Source organism: Malaclemys terrapin, chromosome 3 (genome assembly GCF_027887155.1).
Source record: "Malaclemys terrapin pileata isolate rMalTer1 chromosome 3, rMalTer1.hap1, whole genome shotgun sequence".
NCBI classification, from domain to species: Eukaryota; Metazoa; Chordata; order Testudines; family Emydidae; genus Malaclemys; species Malaclemys terrapin.
In genome coordinates, this window is record NC_071507.1 from 154,649,000 (window position 1) to 154,670,013 (window position 21,014).

The 21,014-nt window shown below is 37.6% G+C and overlaps 1 protein-coding gene across 7 annotated transcripts in view; it reads right to left on the minus strand.

The window, feature by feature from the left end:
• ADGRB3 (adhesion G protein-coupled receptor B3) overlaps positions 1–21,014 on the minus strand; it is a 600,799-nt gene that overhangs the window by 244,895 nt on the left and 334,890 nt on the right. For all 7 annotated transcript variants that reach the window (XM_054023981.1, XM_054023978.1, XM_054023982.1 and 4 more), the window contains one exon: positions 1,072–1,218. In XM_054023981.1, coding sequence (XP_053879956.1) covers positions 1,072–1,218 — 147 coding nt within the window. The remainder of the gene's footprint in view (positions 1–1,071; positions 1,219–21,014) is intronic.

Genomic DNA, 21,014 nt, shown 5'->3' on the forward strand with positions numbered 1-21,014 from the left:
GGGTCAGGACCCCCAGTTTGAGAAATGACTTCAGGGCATTACATGTTTATATTTTGCAGTTTTAAAATATATATTCATGCTTTTTACAACTTCATGAAATTTAAGATTTAAGTATCATGAAATTCAAGATTTTTAAAATGTTATAACTGTGAAATTTACGAAAATGGACCATGAATTTGGTAAGGCCCTAATCATCATCATTGTGAAATATATTCTGCAGAACTCTGTTTGAATATTAGAACATATCAGACATAAGAACGGCCAGACTGGGTCAGACCAAAGGTCCATGTAGCCCAGTATCCTGTCTTCTGCCATTGTCAGGTGATTCAGAGGAAATGAACAGAACAGATGGCTCAAGTGATCCATACCCTGTCATCCACTTAGAATTGCTCTTTGATAAGATCCGTCAGTATGTAGTAAACTCTGTCAGTGCTTTCCAATGTATTTATCTTCATTCTGATATATCCAGAGAAACTATCTTTAGAGGGCATTGTTAATATGAAGGGGGCAGATGCTCCAATGTGGCTTATTTGCACCGCACCACTAGTATATATTGGCCCTAAAACCTGTGCAACTACTCTGGGGAGGATTAGCTAGTACAACTCAGATCAGCCTTTAGGATGCTCTAATCTGGTAGAAGATTGGCCCTGCTATCACAGTGATTGTAGGACCAGGGCAATGCATAGAATAGCTTTAAGTCATCTATAAACATACGTTTGCAAGGCGAGCACTGTGCAGAATAGCTGGATCCCAAGATTTTGCCTGACATGTATTAATACTGAATATTGAAAATATTGGCAATACAATGAAGCAAATACTTTGCACTTCTACAGGACCTTTTGTCCAAGAATCTGAAAGTTCTTTACCTACCTTAATTAAAATTCAGCACAGATATTTAAGGCTGGGTAAGTATTTTTATTATTATTACAATACTCATTTTAGATATCGTTAGCAAAAGCACTGGGACATTAAGTACTAGCCTGACGAGTCCATACTTCCCAGTTTCCTCAGTCTAACTATTAAATAAACACTTATCCGCTAATAAAATATAATACCTGAATGCATCTTTACCTGATGACATAGGAGTGAAGATATTTTTTGGAATGACAACCCTGTCTTCTGAGTTTCGTGCCCAATCAACCATTCCTTTCCTTCCTTTCATTGGGAAATTGATGTCTGTTAGAACAGATGCTGCAGGAAGCTTCTGAATGCTAGCCACTATTAAGAGAAATCATAAAATCAAATAAAACATGTTTTACACTTCAAAGCATTATTAAGAGGTCATAACAGTAAAGTAGTAACAAAAATGTGCAATAATGTATTTCAAATAAAATGAAAATTTATAAGGCTATTAACTGGGACCATACACTTTATTTTCAATTTATTAGATAGTTCTACTGTGGATTAATGTTATGGCATTGATTCTATCACTTGTCAGCCAGGTTTATGTTAACTCTCTTAACAAGGATTATTGAATGCGCTGGCTCATACCCTGAAATTCACATGTAAGCACATATCTGAGCTGTGTCTTCAGAGCAAATTCTGAAATTATTAAATGTGACAGTACAAGGAAGAGGATGCTTCAAATTGCTTTGGGAGATATAACTGCTAGAATCAGGCTAATGAAGCAATAACAGTTCTTCTCTCCCCTGCACAAGCACAAAAATATCTGGAGACATTAAAGAGAGTCACATACTAAAAGCTACTGTTGTTTCCATACAAAGCAGAATAACAAAATATACCACATGATCAGTTTCCCTTAAAACAACAATTCCTCACCATGAAATATTTATTGTATGGGTTTTTTAAACTAAAAAAACACAACTAAATATACATAACATCACTGAGCTGAACAGAAAGATAAACCTTATAATAGGCAATTTGGAATTTTGTTTACCCATCTTAGTTTTCTTTCTGTTTTAACTCATTTTTTATCATTAAATCGGTTTTATCTTTGCCTTGAAATCTGAGTGCAACTCCATGGCAACACTGTCAGTGTCTAGTAAGATTCAGGCTACTTTTAATCAGATGACAGTGATGCAAGTCTTTATGCACATTCAGAGAGATGATAAGCAATCTCTTTGGAGGTAGCTCCATTCCTAATGTAAACCATGTTGATAAGCATTTCTAGTGCAATGCTTTTCCTAATTAATTTATGACAGGGATAATAGAGTTGGTGCAATTTGCACATGAGGTCAATTCCGTGATTTGCATAATGATTTGACTGCAAGTGTTCCATAGAGGGGTTAAAGAGAAAGACAATCACAGAGGCAAAATTAAAGTAGGAAACTATTAAGAATCTCATAAGTGGATTTCATTTTAAAGGAAAAATAAGTTAACGCTACCAGCTCCACAAATGTATTATTTGACAACTGGCTCTTAGTTCCAAATTAAAGTGGTTATGTATTATAGCATCACATTAGTGAGGTTGTACTCAAGGCTCTTCCGGGCTCTCCATTATAAAACTATCACCAGGGGTTTATTGTGACAGTTAAAATCATCTCTAGGTTACAATTTGGCATATAGATTCACAGCCCTAGAGGAATGTTTTTCCTTGTCAAATTTTGGTTGGCATGTGTGTTTGTGTGTAGGGGGGAGAGGGAAGAGTTCAGGTGTTTCAGAATTATTGAAGCATAAAATGGATTGCATGTTTTTCCACATGCTTTTATAATTCCAATATTAAATACATTAATCTTGTATAAAGGAAATTTTCCTGGTTATTGGAGCCTAATTAGAGAGTTTTATTTACAGCAAACCAATTTAAAACCATGTTTATTTAGTTTCCAAAAGTAAATACATGTAATACAATTAACATGTTCAGACTGCTTAACACATATTCTTATTTTAGTCACAGAGTATCTGTCTGTCTATCATTCTGAATACTATTTCATCTGTGCATCAAAAAGACTGTTCCTCATTTTTCAGATAAATGAAACAAAACAGGAAATCAATGTTAGTCAATGGAATTCATTCTGCAGGACAGAAAATCATTTTAGAAATGGTGAAATGTTAAGGGTCAAGGACTATATTTCTTTGGATTCTATCTATATATTTTTAACTCAGTCCACTATCATGATACTTAAGCACTTCTCAGACATGAAGGCTCCAAAACAGCCATTAAGGATAAGCGGTTAATAGTACACAAGTTAAACATTCAGTTAATGACTTTCATAATACAAAATAATCCTATATGTGGTTTAGACCATTTGTTCTTTCCTAAAAATAAAAACCAACCGCACAAAAAGTTCTCAGTTTAGTTTTGTGAAAGTTGCCAGATCTATACTCTGAAGAATGAAATTCTCTGCTTAGCCAGAAAGCAGGCAACAGCCATGCAAACTCAACTGTGAGCAGGCCACAGCCTTGTTCTGAAAGAATTACCTGTAGGGATCAGTGTAGATGATCAGATCACACCAAGCCCTGTCATTCTTTAGCCACTTTGCTGAGACTACAAACAATATGTTTCCATTAATATCAGCTATGACAATGGAGATATGGGTACATAGTTCACTAGAATCTGGACAGAGGTCATAGTTCAGTCCCTATTAAGATACCAGCAGGATACATAAAGGGGAACCACTTTCTGTACAGTAACAAATCTTCAGCACTGCGGTACATCTTACTTTAGTTCTAAAACTAAATTTCATTCACATTGAATATTAATATGTGACTCATCACAGAGATCTTGGAGCACGACCAGCTGCATTTCCATTGTGAAATGATGCTTCAGTGTTCTCAGACTCAATTTTAATCTGCAGCATAAAAAATAACTGTTTACTGTGATGTGAGTGTTGAAATCAGAGGGGCATTTAGGGAAGCCTGCATGTAATTCAGGTGCCAGGTCATTCACATACCAGGAACTCAAATGTCATTTCCTTACATAAGTATCCTACACAGAGAATAAAACAGAATGACATTTTATTCACTCTATTTTATCGTGTTCTCTGTATGCTATATTTGCATTAGGAATGATGCTCCAGCTACTGGCACCTGAATTATTTAGTGCTGCAATTACCATATACTTTTATATCCAAATTTTCTGACTTCAACACTCTGTTCAGTAGAAACAAAAGCAACATGTATTTTTTTAATCACAAAAACAAAACCTCATGACCTGAATGCTAAGTTTATAAAACAAAAAAATGACACCAACAGAAATTCAGAGACACTCTTGGGTATTTTTCTTGCACTTATATAGAGGGGTAAAATGTACAAAAAATCCCAAGAAATACAACAACAATTATGTACCATTCCAAATAGCTATAATATTCAATAAAAAGTTTAGTAAAAAATTATACAACAAATAAGAAGGAACAAAAAGAAAAGAAGATAGAACAAAAGAAAAGAAAAAAAGATCTGGGTCCCAGAAGAACAAAAGTATGGGAGCACTGGCTTTAGTAACAATATGAGAAGTTTATAGTTTATATATAGTTTATGCATTGTTATCATAATCTACAGTTTACATTGCTCTCTTGCACAAAGATTTTTCTGTTAATGATGTGGGCCATTCTTTTATAATGGTCTGTTTCCCAGTGCTTTATCGTTATTTTGGTTTGTAAACATAATACTTACATATACCCATGTTAGGCACCAGCACATAACAATTGGCATAGATAAGCCATGCCTCTGCTGCTTCTACCTGTGCTATCATGGCTACATTGCTAACTATACTTGTGCTAGCTTAATGAGAGCTAGCACAGTTATGTGTAAGCAAGCAGGGGACTCAAATCCTTAAGTTATACTACAGAGATAGTCTAAGGAAGTAGTTCTCAATCAGGGGTCCATGGCCCCTTAGAGGGCCTCGAGCAGGTTTCAGGGGAGCCTCCAAGCAAGGCCAGCATTAGACTTTCTGGGGCCCAGGGCAGAAAGCCGAAGAAAGCTGCATGGGGCTGAAGTCCAGGTCCCTGAGCCCCGCCACCCAGGGTTTAAGTGTGTGTGGGGGGGAGATCAGAAAGAAAAAGGTTGAGAACCCCTGGTCTAAGGAATTCTGCCCATGGACCCAAACTATAACCTCAACTTTCAGCAGCAGAATTTAGAATCTAAACCTGGATCTAGATCAAAATTTCAAAATTGGTCTCTAGCTCTATCAGGGGCTGAAAACAAAGCCCCAGATCTAAATACCTCTAGATAGGATATTTGAAATCTGGTTCTGAATTTTGCAGCTGTTATTACTTTTTAAACAGAGTGAAGAACGTTGGGCCTGATTCTCTTCTCAGTTCCACTGATTTACACAGGAATAAATTAGAGGAGACTAGGGGCACATCATTCTACAATGCACTGATGCATTGACACAGTATATTTAATGAGGGAAAATGGTTAGGTAAATTTTACTCATGTGTAGAAGGCCAGCACAACATCTGTACAATTCTTAAGTTCCATTTAACTCCCATATCAGAACTTGAGAGATTTTAGTAATGCACAGCTTTGTACTTTACCCCTACACAGGGGTGAATTTCACTCGCATAGAACAGGGTTCACTTTACAATACTACTATAAATAGATGTGCACAGTCAAAAATAGCTAAAGAAAGGTAACAATGAGGCTGAAGTAAAGCACACATATGCCCTGTACAATATATTGAAAAGAAGAAGTTGTCCTTCCAAATATATTACTCTAAATTAGTGCCAAGTTCAGGAAGAGTTTGCTTATCTGCTGTTTGAGTACCAAACTGGTTGTCAAACTAGACCTGTCCGGGGCTTTTGCCTGGGGATAGCAGCTTCATGGTAATTTGAGAACCAAACTTTCCAGGAAAGTTTCTACATTTTGCTTTTAAAAATAAGCAAAACTGGAAGGAAGAGTTGTTTATAATTCTTCCATCATTCCTCTTTTCCTGCCCCTTCCGTACTTGCTCACCTACTGCATACTAGATAGATGTTTTTTTCTGCATTCAACAAACCTGAGTTGATAATACCAATTGGTTTTGTTTTTTCAGTTCAGAGGTGTTGCTCCCTCTAAGTACCCATGCATATTTGCCAAGGAAAAATTAATAGATCTGCCATCAACACATGTTCAGTATATAATATATAAAAGCACTATTGCATTAAACTTCAGAACACCAAATCTGTATATTTCTTTACAGATTTTTTTCATGTAAAAAAATGTCTATTAGAAATAAATATGCCTCAGTTGGAAACGTATTTATAAATTTTAGAATTATTCTGCTGACCTCTCATGTAAGCTCTTACTTCCTTTGCTGAAAAAATAAGCTCATTCCACTCAGCTCACCCTGGATATACAGGGAGCAAAGACCTCTTTAGCACATCATCAAAAAGCCAGATGGGTATATTAAAGATGATTCATAGCAGATTTACCATATCCACTTAGCTCCCCGCCTCAAACCTTTCATTTTAAAGGTATTCTGTGATAATCTGTAATGGTGAAATCCTCTTCTCGGGGAAACCCATTTGTGGATCTCTGGATATGCTATGGATCTCTGCATACCAGTAGTCCTGGTGATCCCCTTTGAAATCCTCCTCTATGTGCTTGTCAAATTTTATTCACATAGATTTGCTTGTGGCAGGGCCTGATCCCTTGACATGATTGATGTGTAACCTATAGTTACAGAGAGTCACATATTTGGGGTACTTTTACACATATGTGTGTTCATGGCTCACAATTAATTGATTCATCAGATAAAGACTTTCATACTCCATCTATTCACATGTAACATAATAACATCATAACAAGGCTCACTAGCCATGTACCTGTCATGTGTGTAGTTCCCTTTTTATATTCTTCACAGATTCCAACTCAAACAGATTACTTGATCATATCGAAAATTGTTTGAATTCTCCCATGCCAATGTCCACTTCAAGGTTAATGTCAAAACAGTGAAACACATAGTAGGCTACTAGTGTGGCAGGGGAAAATTCAGGGTAACAAGATTTAGCCCAGTCAACTGTGCCATAGTTGCAGCTCTCAGAAATCTTCAGCTAATTCATGCATTATCTAGACTGTGACGTTTGTCAGTTCATGTTCTGTACCTGCAATGACTGAGGACCAAAGTCACAAACCATTTATCACAAAGAATATCACAAAAATAATTCTGCCCGAGATTGCCCCAAATATCATGAAGTCATATGTGTCAGAGGGATTGAGGTGTGATGGAATCCAGTGCTTGAATGGAACTATGTAGAACTACCTAGTGTAATATTCACTCATAGAACAGTGCACACAAGATGAAATATCACAGCACTATACAGTATACAGTGTAGTATTCCATGTTGTATTTAAAGATCTTCTATGGTCAGCAATGAGTTTATGTAAAAAAAAAAAAAATCACCTTTCTTTCCAACAAATCTGCTCTTTATGAGTATCCACACATAGTCTGGTCCTAAAGCAAGAAGACATGACATATGCCCTGCTGCTCCATGAGTATGCAAGGAGGGGAGGGCACTAAGAGATCTTTGCCCACTCCTGGTGTCCCTGAGCAGTAGTGCCTCACAAATGTTATCCCTAAGTGCAATCTTAGAACAAGACATCCCATAGGCCATGGGTAGGGGTATAGAACTGCCAGAGCCAAAGTCCTTCACCCCGTAGCCAAGGAGGACTAAGAGTGGGTGGGATGGAATTCCTCTGAGTGCAGGAGAATTCTGGGAGGAATTCTACTTCAAGGGCTGGATAGCTAACACAGAGCTGTGCCTTAAATGTCATACTGAACCCTACATGACTAAGAATAAGAAACTTCTTATTACTGTTAGTACCAAACAGCCAATATAGCGATGGGAGAGTGTAATTTTATTCTGGTGAACACATCAGTATGATGGTTAACGATATCCCAATCAGAGAAAATTTCTTAAGAAAGCACTATACATGGGCTCTGTAAATACTTCCATATGGAGCTCTCTAGAGAGTCATTGTGCTGGGGATGAAAGATGCCTGATGCCTACCTCTAGGTAAAACAACATACATATCACAGAGATGAGAACCATAGACTTAGATGGCTCAATTTTACTTTGTACTTACAAACTGCTATAGCCTTTAAAAATATGTGAAGACTAATCAACACGCATGAAAGGTCACATAGTTGCCCATAGCTAAACATGACTATAACACGTCAGTAATAAACTGGCACAGTGATAATATGGTAGGTATAATATTTAGCTCAGGTTAAAAGGCAACACAACTTAAAGCAGTGATCAGGATACATTTAATAAATGCTGGAATTCTTGCTATTATTCAAGTAATTAAACTAAATACATTTTCATAGGCTACAAGTCAAGCATGCCCCTTTCCTTTTATGTGTGCTTTAGTGATTCAACAGAATCGAGCTATTTTTTCTATACTATTTATTAGCCTAGCTCACAAATGCATTCATTTGAGAAGACTTGTGAACTGACAGTTTATTGTAGCTGCATTCTCTTATTGGTTAAAGATCCCACATTTGTTCTGATGAAAAATCTAGAGATCAAAAATAACCTTGGTAAGGTACTAGGTCGTAAAATCAATTGGGCAAAATCGTAAATCCTTCCTTTCTCGCCAGCTCTCTGTCTTGTTCAAGGAAAACAAAGTGGAAAATTAAAAATTTATCTTATCTTAGAATTAAACTAATTATAGGCTAAGATTGTTGTAGACAATACAAGTTTTGCTGTCTGAAAAATAAAAGATGATTTCAAAAGGTGAAAATTATTAAATCTCAATTTCTGATGAAGAGTTAGTGATATACAAATGGTCGTGGCACCACAGGTAAATGTTATGTTCCAGATGCTGCCACTGCATAGCTCTTTAACTCGCTTCAGACACTTAGAAAAATAGTATCAGCATTTGGGGGGCATTATTATTAATCATTTATTATTTGTGCTACCCATAAGGTGAATATGGCTCTTTGCTGCTGGTTAAAGTGACATACAAAGAATATTCTCTCTTTTCCAACTCACAAGCTTAAGGCATGAGTATGAAGAATATACAGTATAATAAACTCATTACATACAAACAAGCTCCATGCAGGCAATCACAGAGGGATGTATCTTCATGGTAGGTAAAGTTCTTCCTGAAGGAAGCTTCTGAAATAAGGAGTGAATGGGGGCCTGTCGTGCATTAAGTGGAAGGTTTTTCTATGTGCAAGGAGCCATGGTAAAGGCAAAAATATAATAAAAGAAAGTCCTGGGGCCCAATCTTACAATGTGCTGTGTGTTTCCAACAGTCCTGGGTGCTCTCAGCTCTCACTGCATTTATAAGGAGTTCATGGGGTTGAGCACTTTTCAGCATGGGGCCCCAAGGCAGCTCTCAGGGAGAGAAGAGAAGTTTAGGAAGAAACAATGTCTTTAGGTTGGTGTAGGACTCTAGAATGCCTTGACATTTAAGAAGAACTTGAACTCTATAGACAAAATGAAGGGAACCAGGAAGACATGCCAAACCCACGAAAGAAACACAGGAAGTGGGCTTGTTTTTGACTTAATTGACTTGTGAGTTGCTTGTTGGCTAGTTTTTGGCTTATAGCGTGTTGCTTGTTTGGCTTGTTGTTTGATGCTTCTTGTAGCTTGTTGCATCTTTTTTTTTATCTGCTCCCGGCAAGCAGGGACAAGGGGGGAGAGAGAGTCAGGGGTGCATAGAGGGCCCACTACAGTCCCAGACTGCACGCTGGGGGATCTAGTCACATAGGGTGTTGGGATTCTTAGGGATTGGCTTGTTTTGGCCTTGTTTTGAATGGGATTAGCTTGATTTTTGGCTTATTGTGAAAGTTGGAGTGCTTATTTACCACATGAAAGTTGGCAACTGTGGAGCCAGGTGGTGGGAGACATGGTTAGAGCAGGAGGACAGGAAAAGGATCCTGACAGTTGCATTTTGGATAGACTGTAGAGAGAGAGGGGCCAGAGAGCAAGAGTTTTTAATAAGTGGGTGAGGATTAGAATATGGATTAAAGTTTTGGTAATGGGGGTCCTGAGGAACGAGAGAATTCAAAGGGAAGCAGCAGCAAGATGTTGCAATTGCCTGGATGTGAGCAGAGAAGGAGAGAGTGGAATCAAAAATGACTTTGAGGTAGTCATCAAAGAAAGGGAGAAGGAGAAAGGGTTTTGGAAGAAATATGATATGCACATTCATCAGGGTTAAGGTGTTGACAGTCAACAGGATGATACAGTGGAAAGACAGGCAAAGATGCAGGACTTGTCAGAGAGCATGAGGTCTGTGGTGGAAAAATATATTTGGAAATTATCAACATAGATTCCACAGAAACATAATATCACCCAGAGAGAAGGGTAACGGAAGAAAAGGCTCACAAATGGATCTGGATTTTACTGAGGAACACCTCCATCATCATCTGAAATGACATTATCAGGTATTTTTAGATACAGATATCAAACTATGAACAGACTAAAATGAAGGTAATGTTATATTTTTTAAAAGTAGTAATTAGCATGAATAATTCCCATGTATCTGATAGACCCAAACCCTGTATCTGTACAGATCCTGAACCAATGATTGCATGGGGCCCTGACTTTCATAATAGGCTGAATTCCAAAATGAAACAATCCAGAAATTTCAGATGTTTGATATCTGATCACGATCCAAATTTTGTGTCTTTAGTTATCCATCTCAACTCTGTGCTCATGCTACAAATTTAGCATTGAAACAGGAACTGAATTTTCCTTTTCAGTAAAGGAATGGTGTACTCACTATAGTCCATATACAAGGCTGTTAGGAATGCAAGTCACAGGGTATCTTGCTTTTTAATACCATGAACTGACTCTACTGAATGGAGAGAGACAGAGAGCAATTGTGTTCTACAGCTTTGAACACAGAACTTGGCATCAGGAATTGCTGAGTTTAAATCCTGGCTCAGACACTGACTTCTTCTGTGGCCTTGGACAAGTCACTTCACAGGTCTGAAGAAGTGGGTTTTTTACCGACAAAAGTTTATGCCCAAATAAATCTGTTAGTCTTTAAGGTGCCACAGGACTCCTCATTGTTTTTGTGGATACAAACTAACACAGCTACCTCTCTGATACTGAGTCTTGGTCCTGTTTTAAACCTCAGCTCCATCCTTCCTCCCACACATTTATAAGAAATGCTTTTGTTTACTTGGAGACACGTCTAATTTGTATGTTTTCAAGAGGGGAGATAAAATGGATTAAGATTCACTAAGGGATTCTCAACAAATGTTATCCTAAGGCACCGGAACATCTAATTTCCAAGGTAATGCACATTGTTTATTTAGATTATGTGTGTAGTGCATAGTACAGTGGGGCCACACTCCCTAATTGAGATATCTAGGCACTACCACAATACAAATTGTAAATAATAGTATTTAGAAAGAATAATTAGTACACATTGCTGGGTTCTAAATTAACTAAGGAGAAGATGTTAAGTGTTATTATGTAAAATGTAATAAAACAACTGCAATGCACAGAGTTAGTAAAACAGACTAACTAGACATTGGGCCTACAGAGAAGAAGTATACCATTTGTCATTATATACGTCAAAGGTACAATCTCACTTTGAATAAAATGTTCAATTCAGCTCTGATCAGCCCATTTCAAAAGAGAGAGAGAGAGAGCAGAAACAGAAGGGGGCCAATATAAATTAAAGATACGGAAACTATTCTGTAGAGAGGAACTAATGAAAAGAGTTCTGGCAGAAGTACTATTTTGATACATTTTTCTTACTTCAACGATATCTTTAAATAAAAAATGACATAGCGTTCTACACCCATGCTGTGTCATCAGCACACACACATATGCTTCTGAATCCCAACTGGTCTGTTTGGAGTATTAGTGAGGTGCTGCGTTTCCAGAGACTATTCTGTGTTTCAGAGAGTCTCCATGTTGAGGCACTTCAGTGCACTGATCCGAGGAAAAGGATACATTTTCTTTAGTTTTGCAGGAGACATACAGAATGCAGAATAAACCTGTCACAAATTGCCATCTCGGATTCCAGTTCTTAATTGCCAATGTTTTGCTTTTCAACCTTTCCATTAGCAGAGATATGTGCACAATGCATACATAGCATACCCATCTACCATCTCTTCAGTGGCTCTGCGTCTAACTGAACTCTCCACTATAGCTATTCCTCCCCACAGATACTTTTTTTTTGTTTTATTTTTGGAATTTGGCACATCCTTTAAGTCACTCACACCTGTAACAGACAAATTGGGGAAAAGGGTTCATTGAAACAAAAAAAGCCCTATTTCTCAGAAATATTGGTCCAAAAATGAATGTATTGCTCAGACAGAGCTAATCCCTTTCTAGAATAGGGAATGTTCTAGAGAAGGACAATTCTATATTGAAACCAAGTGAGGTAGCCATTTATGCAGCACACCAGAGATGAGCACATTCACCCCAAATCATTTGTTCTTGAAATTTTGCAAAATGTTATTTTTCTGAAAGACCTATTTTATAAGATTGCTCTACAGTTTTTTCCTGATGTTTAGAATGCTATGTCATAACAAGTGAGAGCTAGCTTATTATTATTAAAGGTATGAAAACTGGAGGTTGGAAGTAGTTATTTTACTGAAAACTTCTGTCAGTCTTATTGCAAAATAACCCACATTTTTGCTCTGAAAAATAAAACATCAAATCTAAATGTGAGCCCAGTTTTACTCACATGACATCCTTAAAATCATTAGCATTGTCTACACTGTCAGCACTTTTATGTAGTCAGAATAAATGAATTTATGCCATTCTACAGTATTTGATTATTTGCCAATTATAACCACAATCCAGGTGGCTTTCCTAATATAAATCATCCCCTTTGAGATTGGACAATCATACAGCAGGTGGCTTTCCTAATACAAATAATTCCCTTTGGCATTGGACAATCAAAAAGTGTCATCATAGTTTGTCTTTTTTCCCATTACATCTTGATTATAGTATTGCTACCTAATAAACAGGATTTTACAGAATGTTGGAATGAAATTGCTTCTGAGCCTTAAGTTGCTATTTTTTGTTCTCTGTTGTACGTAGTTTTTACTGTACTATTGCTTTTATACAATATTTTTGATGTACTAAATTGTTTTTTTGTTTCTAATCCCAAAGCATCTAAATGGTACTTTATTGGAAACTAAAGCTAACTGCACTCCAGTGGCAAACATTAATAAAAAAACATTACTAAACTGAACAACAAAGGTATAAAGTTAAGGGTCAGTGCAAGGCTACCCAGCTATCAGATATTATTCCAAAGAATGTTTTTTTGCAATAATAGAAGTCCCTGCTATGGTGGATGGGGTCTAGACCAATCCTGATATAAATTGTACCTGCTAATTAAATCTTGATGATTTAAATATTTGAGTTCTATAAATCATGCTATGTAACTTGCACAGGGACTGATTCTATTTGCATGGTAATGAAGCATTCTCAAAAGACGCTGAATTTCTTCTGTGAGTGAATGAGACTTTATGTGTATGTGCTAAGACAACATGCTAGTTGCACTCGTTAGAGCAAATAATTAATTGGAAGTAGAGAAAAACTTTGTTGTTCATAGTGCACACCAACATCCACATAAACATTAACACAGGAAGAGACAAGAACTTAGCATAAGCAAATATAAGGAAAAAATCAGTTTTGTATAAGAGCTAATCTAATCAAGCTTGTTTTTAACAAGAAGAAATAAATTGCACTACTCTGGATTGACTCAAGATTGGGATCATTTCACAATAGTGTATTAAACTAGGTAAAACTCTCATCTCACAAAAGGAGACGTGCAGTGGTGCTGAAACATTTTTTATAGTGGGGTGCTGACGGTAGAAACCATGTATTTGGGTTGTTATTACTGTTTCAAGCCAGGGGTTGCGACAGCACTCCCAGCACTCTTAGCTTTAGCACCTACGGAAAGATGACTAATTCTAGAGTCTCACTTGACACAAAGAGACCACCTGCTGGAGAACAGCTGACTTTGGGGACTCCGTAGAGAATATAATTCCAAGTGTAGAAAACAGGAGCCACCAGAAATGACGGGCCATTGTGTAATATGTTCAATTGTTATTACTCTTCCATTTCTGCCTTGACTTGCTCTTCACAAAAGTCCACTGCAGTCAATGGGGCTGCATGAGGTATAAGTCAGAGGAGAATTTGGCCCTTAAACAATAACTTCTAACTTAGGTATGGGGCCTGGTTTTTTGTACTTTTGGATAGTGACTCACTAAATTAGTATTTTTTTTAGCCAACTTTAATTGCATGTCTTTATTTTTATTTTTAGTACTTTGTAAATAAAGTTGGCTTCTATTTAAGATAATTGGACTTGAAGGCAGATATTTAAGTTGAAGATACTCATTGAAGCATGTCTCAGAAAGAAAGAAGCTGAACTTAGTTTTCAAACAGGGCTGAGTCAGGACTAGGGTAATGACCTGATCATTCAGTCAAGGGGGAGGGAGGTTTCAATTCCCAATTCCCAACAGTGTCAAAAGGGGTTGTGATAGCTTCTCCAACAGTGCTGAAAGGGAAATGGGTGGAGGGTAGGGAGAGCACAGGGAGTGCCAAATGACTCAAAGAGAACTGGACCCAGTAGCTCCTGGTAGCATAGAAAATATATTAGGAAATATGAAAAAAATGGTTCTATACAATTGTAAGTATGAGACAGATTTGTAATACACTCTTTTGTAAAGGGATCTAAAAACACACTAACAATACTGTAAGAATAAAAGAATGAAAGAATAAATTGTGAGTTTTTAAAATTAGGAACAGAGGAAAATATTGCAATAAAGTACAGAGTACACACAGATACATGCCTTACAGAAGAGAAAAGATTAATTGCTCAACTCCTGACTCTTCCAGCTTTCAGAAGAAAACCTTAAATGTATATTTCAAACCCATGCAAAGAGAAAAAGTAAATTCAGAAAATAATTGAACCCCCCCACACATACTCTCTGGTGGAATAAAATAATTTTAAGTTTCAGAGTAACAGCCGTGTTAGTCTGTATCCGCAAAAAGAAGAACAGGAGTACTTGTGGCACCTTAGAGACTAACAAATTTATTAGAGCATAAGCTTTCGTGGACTACAGCCCACTTCTTCGGATGCATATAGAATGGAACATATAATGAGGAGATATATATACACACATACAGAGAGCATAAACAGGTGGGAGTTGTCTTACCAACTCTGAGAGGCCAATTAATTAAGAGAAAAAAAACTTTTGAAGTGATAATCAAGCTAGCCGAGTACAGACAGTGTGATAAGAAGTGTGAGAGTACTTACAAGGGGAGATAGAGTCAACGTTTGTAATGGCTGAGCTTGGAAACCAGAAGGCAAATAAAATAACCCATATTTATATATTTAAACCTTATGATCTGTAAGCCAATGTCATGAATTTTGGGTGGCCTGACTCATTTACTGAGGTTGGCAATATTGCATATTATTCCCTCAGTCACAGTTACACCTGAGCAACTTCCCCACTTCCTGTTACTCTCAAGAAGTGTATGTAAGGTCAGAAATTGGCTCAGTATATTTCCTGAAAATTAACTCAGAACCCAAATATTCACATTTAAAAAAGAAGTCTCTCTCTCCTTCTCTAATTTAATTTGAGAACCAAAATGTTTATAGGACTTTGAAGCTTAATCTCAAATATTTCTTATATTTTCATTACCAAATCAATGATTAATCATTTATTAACCATAAAATACTTCACTTCTTGATTTGATAATACAGAGCAATTAAAAATCCCCAAAGAATTAACAAAAACTGAAAGCTGTTTAGTCAGTTTGTTAACACAATAGTTATGTTTAGATTCTGCAGTGTGAAAGAGGGAAACAAGAAATGTATAGTCATTTGAGATTAAAATCTACAGTCGTCACAGAGGAGATAATGTGTTAGAAGTACTTTTCTTTCAACAGCAGTAGGTCATTTTATCTTTTATACTAGATGGATTTTATTTATTTAAGGCAGACTATGATGTAAAAGTAACAACTTTAACAGATGGTAGGCCACAACTTCAACTGGATGTTAATCACACATAGCACCACTGATTTCGATAGAACTACATTGAATTACACCAGCTGAGGATCTGGTTTGGTATATTTAAAATATGTATTGTTTGCTGCTATCTATGGAAATAACTTTACTATTATATTTCTCACTCTTAGATAATAGCTCTACATCATAGCTCTAATATCATAAATATGCCTAGACACATTGGTGATAGATACATTAGAAGTACACAGAATGGGAGATTTATAAATGGCTCTAAACCATCTTACATAGTCCAGCATGTTAAATTGTAAGCTTTTGGGGAAGGGCCAATCTGTCTGTTATGTCATTGTTTACTACCTCACAGAATGGGATGGTGCTTACTAAGCCTTACTGCATATAAAACCATCATCATCTCTTGGGTGTCTTTTTCACTCCATCAACTTAGGCAACCAATATAGTCCCCTAATTCCTATCCTTTTGAGTCCAGTGCAATTCTGTGAAGCTGTTGGTATGATCTTCTGTGAAGCTGAAGATCTAGCAGTCTGGGACAAATGAATAAATAAACCCAGACCTTCCATTTCTCAAGGCAGCAATTAAGGGCACCTATTAAAACCTGGCCTGTCATAAAACAGGTGGTTATTTTAGAACATCTTGACTTTTAATTACTCAGGAACAAAGGGATATATAAACAATGATTCAACAGACTTTATTGAAGCAGAAACTAAAGGAATGATATAAAGGAACGAAAACAGATATACTTAGGTGCTATAAATGATTATTTACACTAATATCCTGCAGATATTGCCTTCTATCATAAGGTCAGTTATTCTTTTGATTAGACTGAAGACTGTTGAGACGGTGCCAAATTATTATGAATTGCTGTGATTGATATGAATGAATGTGGAAGCATGAGTTTGGTATGGCTTGGTATGTCTGAACCTGCTAGAGGATTCTGGGAGCAGGATTCTCTTAGCATTAGATAAATGGAGTGGAATACTACTAGAGGTGCTGAAATTGCACTAGAATGGTTAACAACGGCTCGATAGGCTTGTGTGTTTTAATCCCGAACTTTTGAATATATCAGCAGAGAATCTGCTCACAAAATAAAGAACACATAAGATCATGCGATCAGTGAGCTTGGTGACATGGCAAACATCGGCCAGAATGACCCTTTTGGGATAAACTCATGCTAAGAGCTTGAGTGAATGATTTATGAGAGGGTAAACGATGATTGAGCTTTGGTGTCTGTGTGTCCGCTTTGCAATCCCTTCCAAAATTATGAAGAAAACCAGTAATAAATGCCTACGAGGCATATTTCTGGAACATGTGACTTCTTTGAGATCAAAAAAGTATATAAATGCTAAACATGTTGAATGAGATCAGATCAATTCCCCAATTAATATCTGAAGAGGTTTGAGACTATGAGACAGAAGTCATCAGTAACTCAGACCCCGCCTCAAGGCATCTTAGAACCAGAGGTCATCAGAGTGACCAAGGCCCTGCTTTGAGGGACAGACCAAATGCCTGAGAGGGGAAAGAAGAAAGAGGAGTAGTCCCCATCTAGAGCTGGTAGATATATCTGCTTTGTTTGCCAATCAGGATAATGTGTAAGGCCAACACAGTTATTGCGGGGTTATGCTTGGGGAACTGAGGCTTATGGAAAAGAATGTATATCATGTAACCTTAACTGCTTGTGTAATTCTCTCTCACATAAATGACTGTGCATTAAGCATACTGTTTTCCAAAATCTCACTGGTACCGGTAAACCCCTGTCTAACTGTGGGCCATTAAAAGATCCATTTCAACAAAAACCAAGTGCCCTCATTTTTATTGTCTCAAATTTCTTTAGAGGCGTTAGAGAAGGATAACACCTATTGGATTATCCAAGCTTCACATGGAAGCCATCTTAAAATACTGATAGGTTAGCTTATTTAGATTCTGCTCTTAGCCAAAATAATAAACAGCGCAAGAAAAGCTAACTGCTGAATTGTGTCCATTATATAGGATAGAGTGGCAGAACTAAATTAGCTACATCTCTGCAATTGTGGTGGTTGCTTGTTTAAGATTTTCATAGCAGCTTCCCTCGTTCTAGACATTATTTCTCTCCAGCTACAGTAAGTTTAGATAATGAGTAATTTTCTTCACTACTCTGACAGTCTTATTTATTCAGGATCACAGATCATACAGTTTTAGAAAAGTGAGGGGGGAAATCCCACCCCCTAGAGACTCTTATTTTATCTGAGATCTCAGTTGCTGAATCACTTTTAATATGAACATTTGACACCAGAAAAAAATCTGAAAGGATCTAAATCTATTGGTCGAATTTATTCATTTATCCAAAGTTCAGTGGATGAATATATATAAAAACTGTTAATTGCCCATTGCTTAATAAGTAACTATATTTTACTTGTTACTGGTAAAGAAAGAAGCAGTTAAGGAGAATATTCTAGCCTGAGAAGACGATTTGTATTTTTATGCTTGACTGAGTAATAAATATTCTCATTACAGAACTATGCAACATTTCCACCTTATTTTTTCTTTGCAGAAGTGCTTTGATGAGTAAGATGAGTGTGATGATGCTAATGATTATGGAATAATGAATATCTGAATGTAGAAATACTTAACACAGGAAACAATTACAGTTTGCTATACCAAAAATAACAAACCTTCAACCTACTGCAGTGCTTACGTAAAAGCTAACAATCTTAACTTCTGATTCCTGTAAAATTCACAGTGGAAATACAGAAGAGTAGGTTTTTCTGAGATAACCGTCAAGGATCTGAGACTTGTGGTATTGGTTGAGTTTTTTCTATAATGGTGTAACAGGATTCGCACCCACCTCTCGCAAGTGCCCACTTCTGGTTGGGTGAGTCTGCATTCTTTTGTTCTGGTGACCCCTTCCAGTGGTTCTCAGGTGGGTCTGTCAGTGACACAGTGCTCTGGCCGAGTCGTACTGTCTGCATGTTAACCAGCACAACCCCCTTCTGGGGCATACGGTCCACCAGGGCCTATCTCAGTACTCCTGTTCTCTCTCTTTCCCTCCCTGGGCTTTGGTCTTTAAGTAGTCCATCCCTGATATGGGGCTGTCTCCCCAGGGCTTCCTCCCTAGAGACATTATCTTCCTGCAGCCCTTCCCAGGCTCAGTCCCTACTTAGTCCTAGCAACCAGCCAGGAGCTCCCTCAATACTCCCCTGGTCCCTACTACAAAACCATCTGTGGCCCTGCTGCTTTTCCAGGCAGCCAGGTCTGCAGTCTATTCTTCTCCTGCTGCAAGAAGCAACTGACTACTGCTCTGCTCTGCAGCTCCTTTTATATGGCCCTCCTGGGCCCTGATTGGCTGCTTTCCCTGCAGCCACTCTAGCCTGCTTGGAGGACCTCTCCACTGCTCCTTCCCTGGGATGGGTGTGGCAGAACACTGAGGCCTCCAGCTGGGGGCCTTTGGGCCTAGTCCACCCCATAAGGAGTGGACATAGTATTGTTGTTTCATTGGAACTTTGCAACCCGGTGGAACTTCAAGGAATGTGATGTGTGATGATACATGGGCATAAGTGTCTGTATTAATTGCATAGTATGATTTGTATCCAAAACATAATTTATATGCTTGAGGTCTAAGATTGCATGTTGGACTAAAAAAAGGAGCTCCTTATACTTAAGACAATTTTCAACAAGCCTCACCCAGAGGGGAGAGACATCCACCAGGCTAATCATTATAACCCATTGAAACTGAATGGGTCCAAACAGAGAAGCAGCCATTATGTGGACAGTTCTGGATACGTCCTGCTGGATGCTCTGGCTGACTGGGGAAAAAAATAAAGGTCTTCAGCATGGATACTACCAGCCCATCATGGACCCTGGGTATGTACTTGGCTAGCTAGCCCACTCTAAAGTCTGCACTGTTGTGTTCACTGGTATTGTTACCTGTGCTAGTAGGACTCATGTTAGCTTGGGTAGGCTAGCCTAGTAATATAACATTGGCTTAGGGGATCAAGCAAGTCTTTGAGCCTCCTGCTCCCCATTCTATAAAGCCTGGATAAATTATTTTGGTGACCTGTCTGAAATGCAGAATTGAAAAGAGGGTAGGAAATCTGTTCATTATGAGCCCAGTGCAAACACATTAAAGTCTTATCGAGTCACAGAGTTTAAGGCCAGAAAGGACCACCGGATCATCGAGTATGACCTCCTGTGTATCACAGGCCACCAACATCAATCCACTCCCGCACACTAAACTCAACAACTTAAACCAACACTTCCACTGTTTGGGGTCAATGTGCATTTTGTTTATTGGTCCATGGAATAGTAGTGGGATAAGATTCAAAAGAACTATTTTGCCTAATCTAGCCCTTTGGACTGAGATTAGATGCTGTCATGGTAGATATCAATGCGAAACAGCAAAGAGAAAAGAAGGTGTTAAAGAATGAGGGGAATGAGGTAGCCATAAAGACTTGCTTTAATGCAGTAGCCATCTAAATCACAACCCATCCTCCAAACACTTTCCTTCTGTCCAGAAAAATAAAAATTTGGGTTTTTTTCTGTATCGTCCATTGATCTTGGTAAACTACAGCATCCTCACTAATGATGGACCAATGAGCAGATCTTACTAATATTTAAAATGACTTCCTAGACTGTCTTACTGCTGTTCAAAACTTCAAAATGCAAATTTAGAACAATTTATATTGCTTATAACTAATTCTTTGCATAGATAAATGTTTCAGGTTTCAGTGCTAATTCTCCAAAATGTTATTGTGAGCACACTTATTAAATATAGTTCTTCAGCTCCAGCTGCTTAAATAGCCCCCATCTGATCTCTTCCCTTTTATGTCAAAGAAAGCAGTTAATCTGTTGACCTTTGCTCTTATTCAGAACTATAAACAGTGCAATGAAGCTCCAGAAAACTGTTTTTCCTACAAAATTGATCCACCTGATCTTGTGAAATTTATGATTGGTGTTTATCCAGTGTTGATTCATTTCTTAAATGACCATTTATTGATGGGTATAAGACAACCACCAACACTCTCAGTAACAGTTCAGTATTTTACGTGATTAGAGACTTGTTGCTGTTTCTAGTAGTTCTACAGCAATTTCACTCCTATTTATTTGACAGATCAAGTTTTCTCTCTGTCGAGGGAGAATGTTGAAATTATACCTGTTGAATTCCTGTTAACCCCAAAAGTTCATTAAAG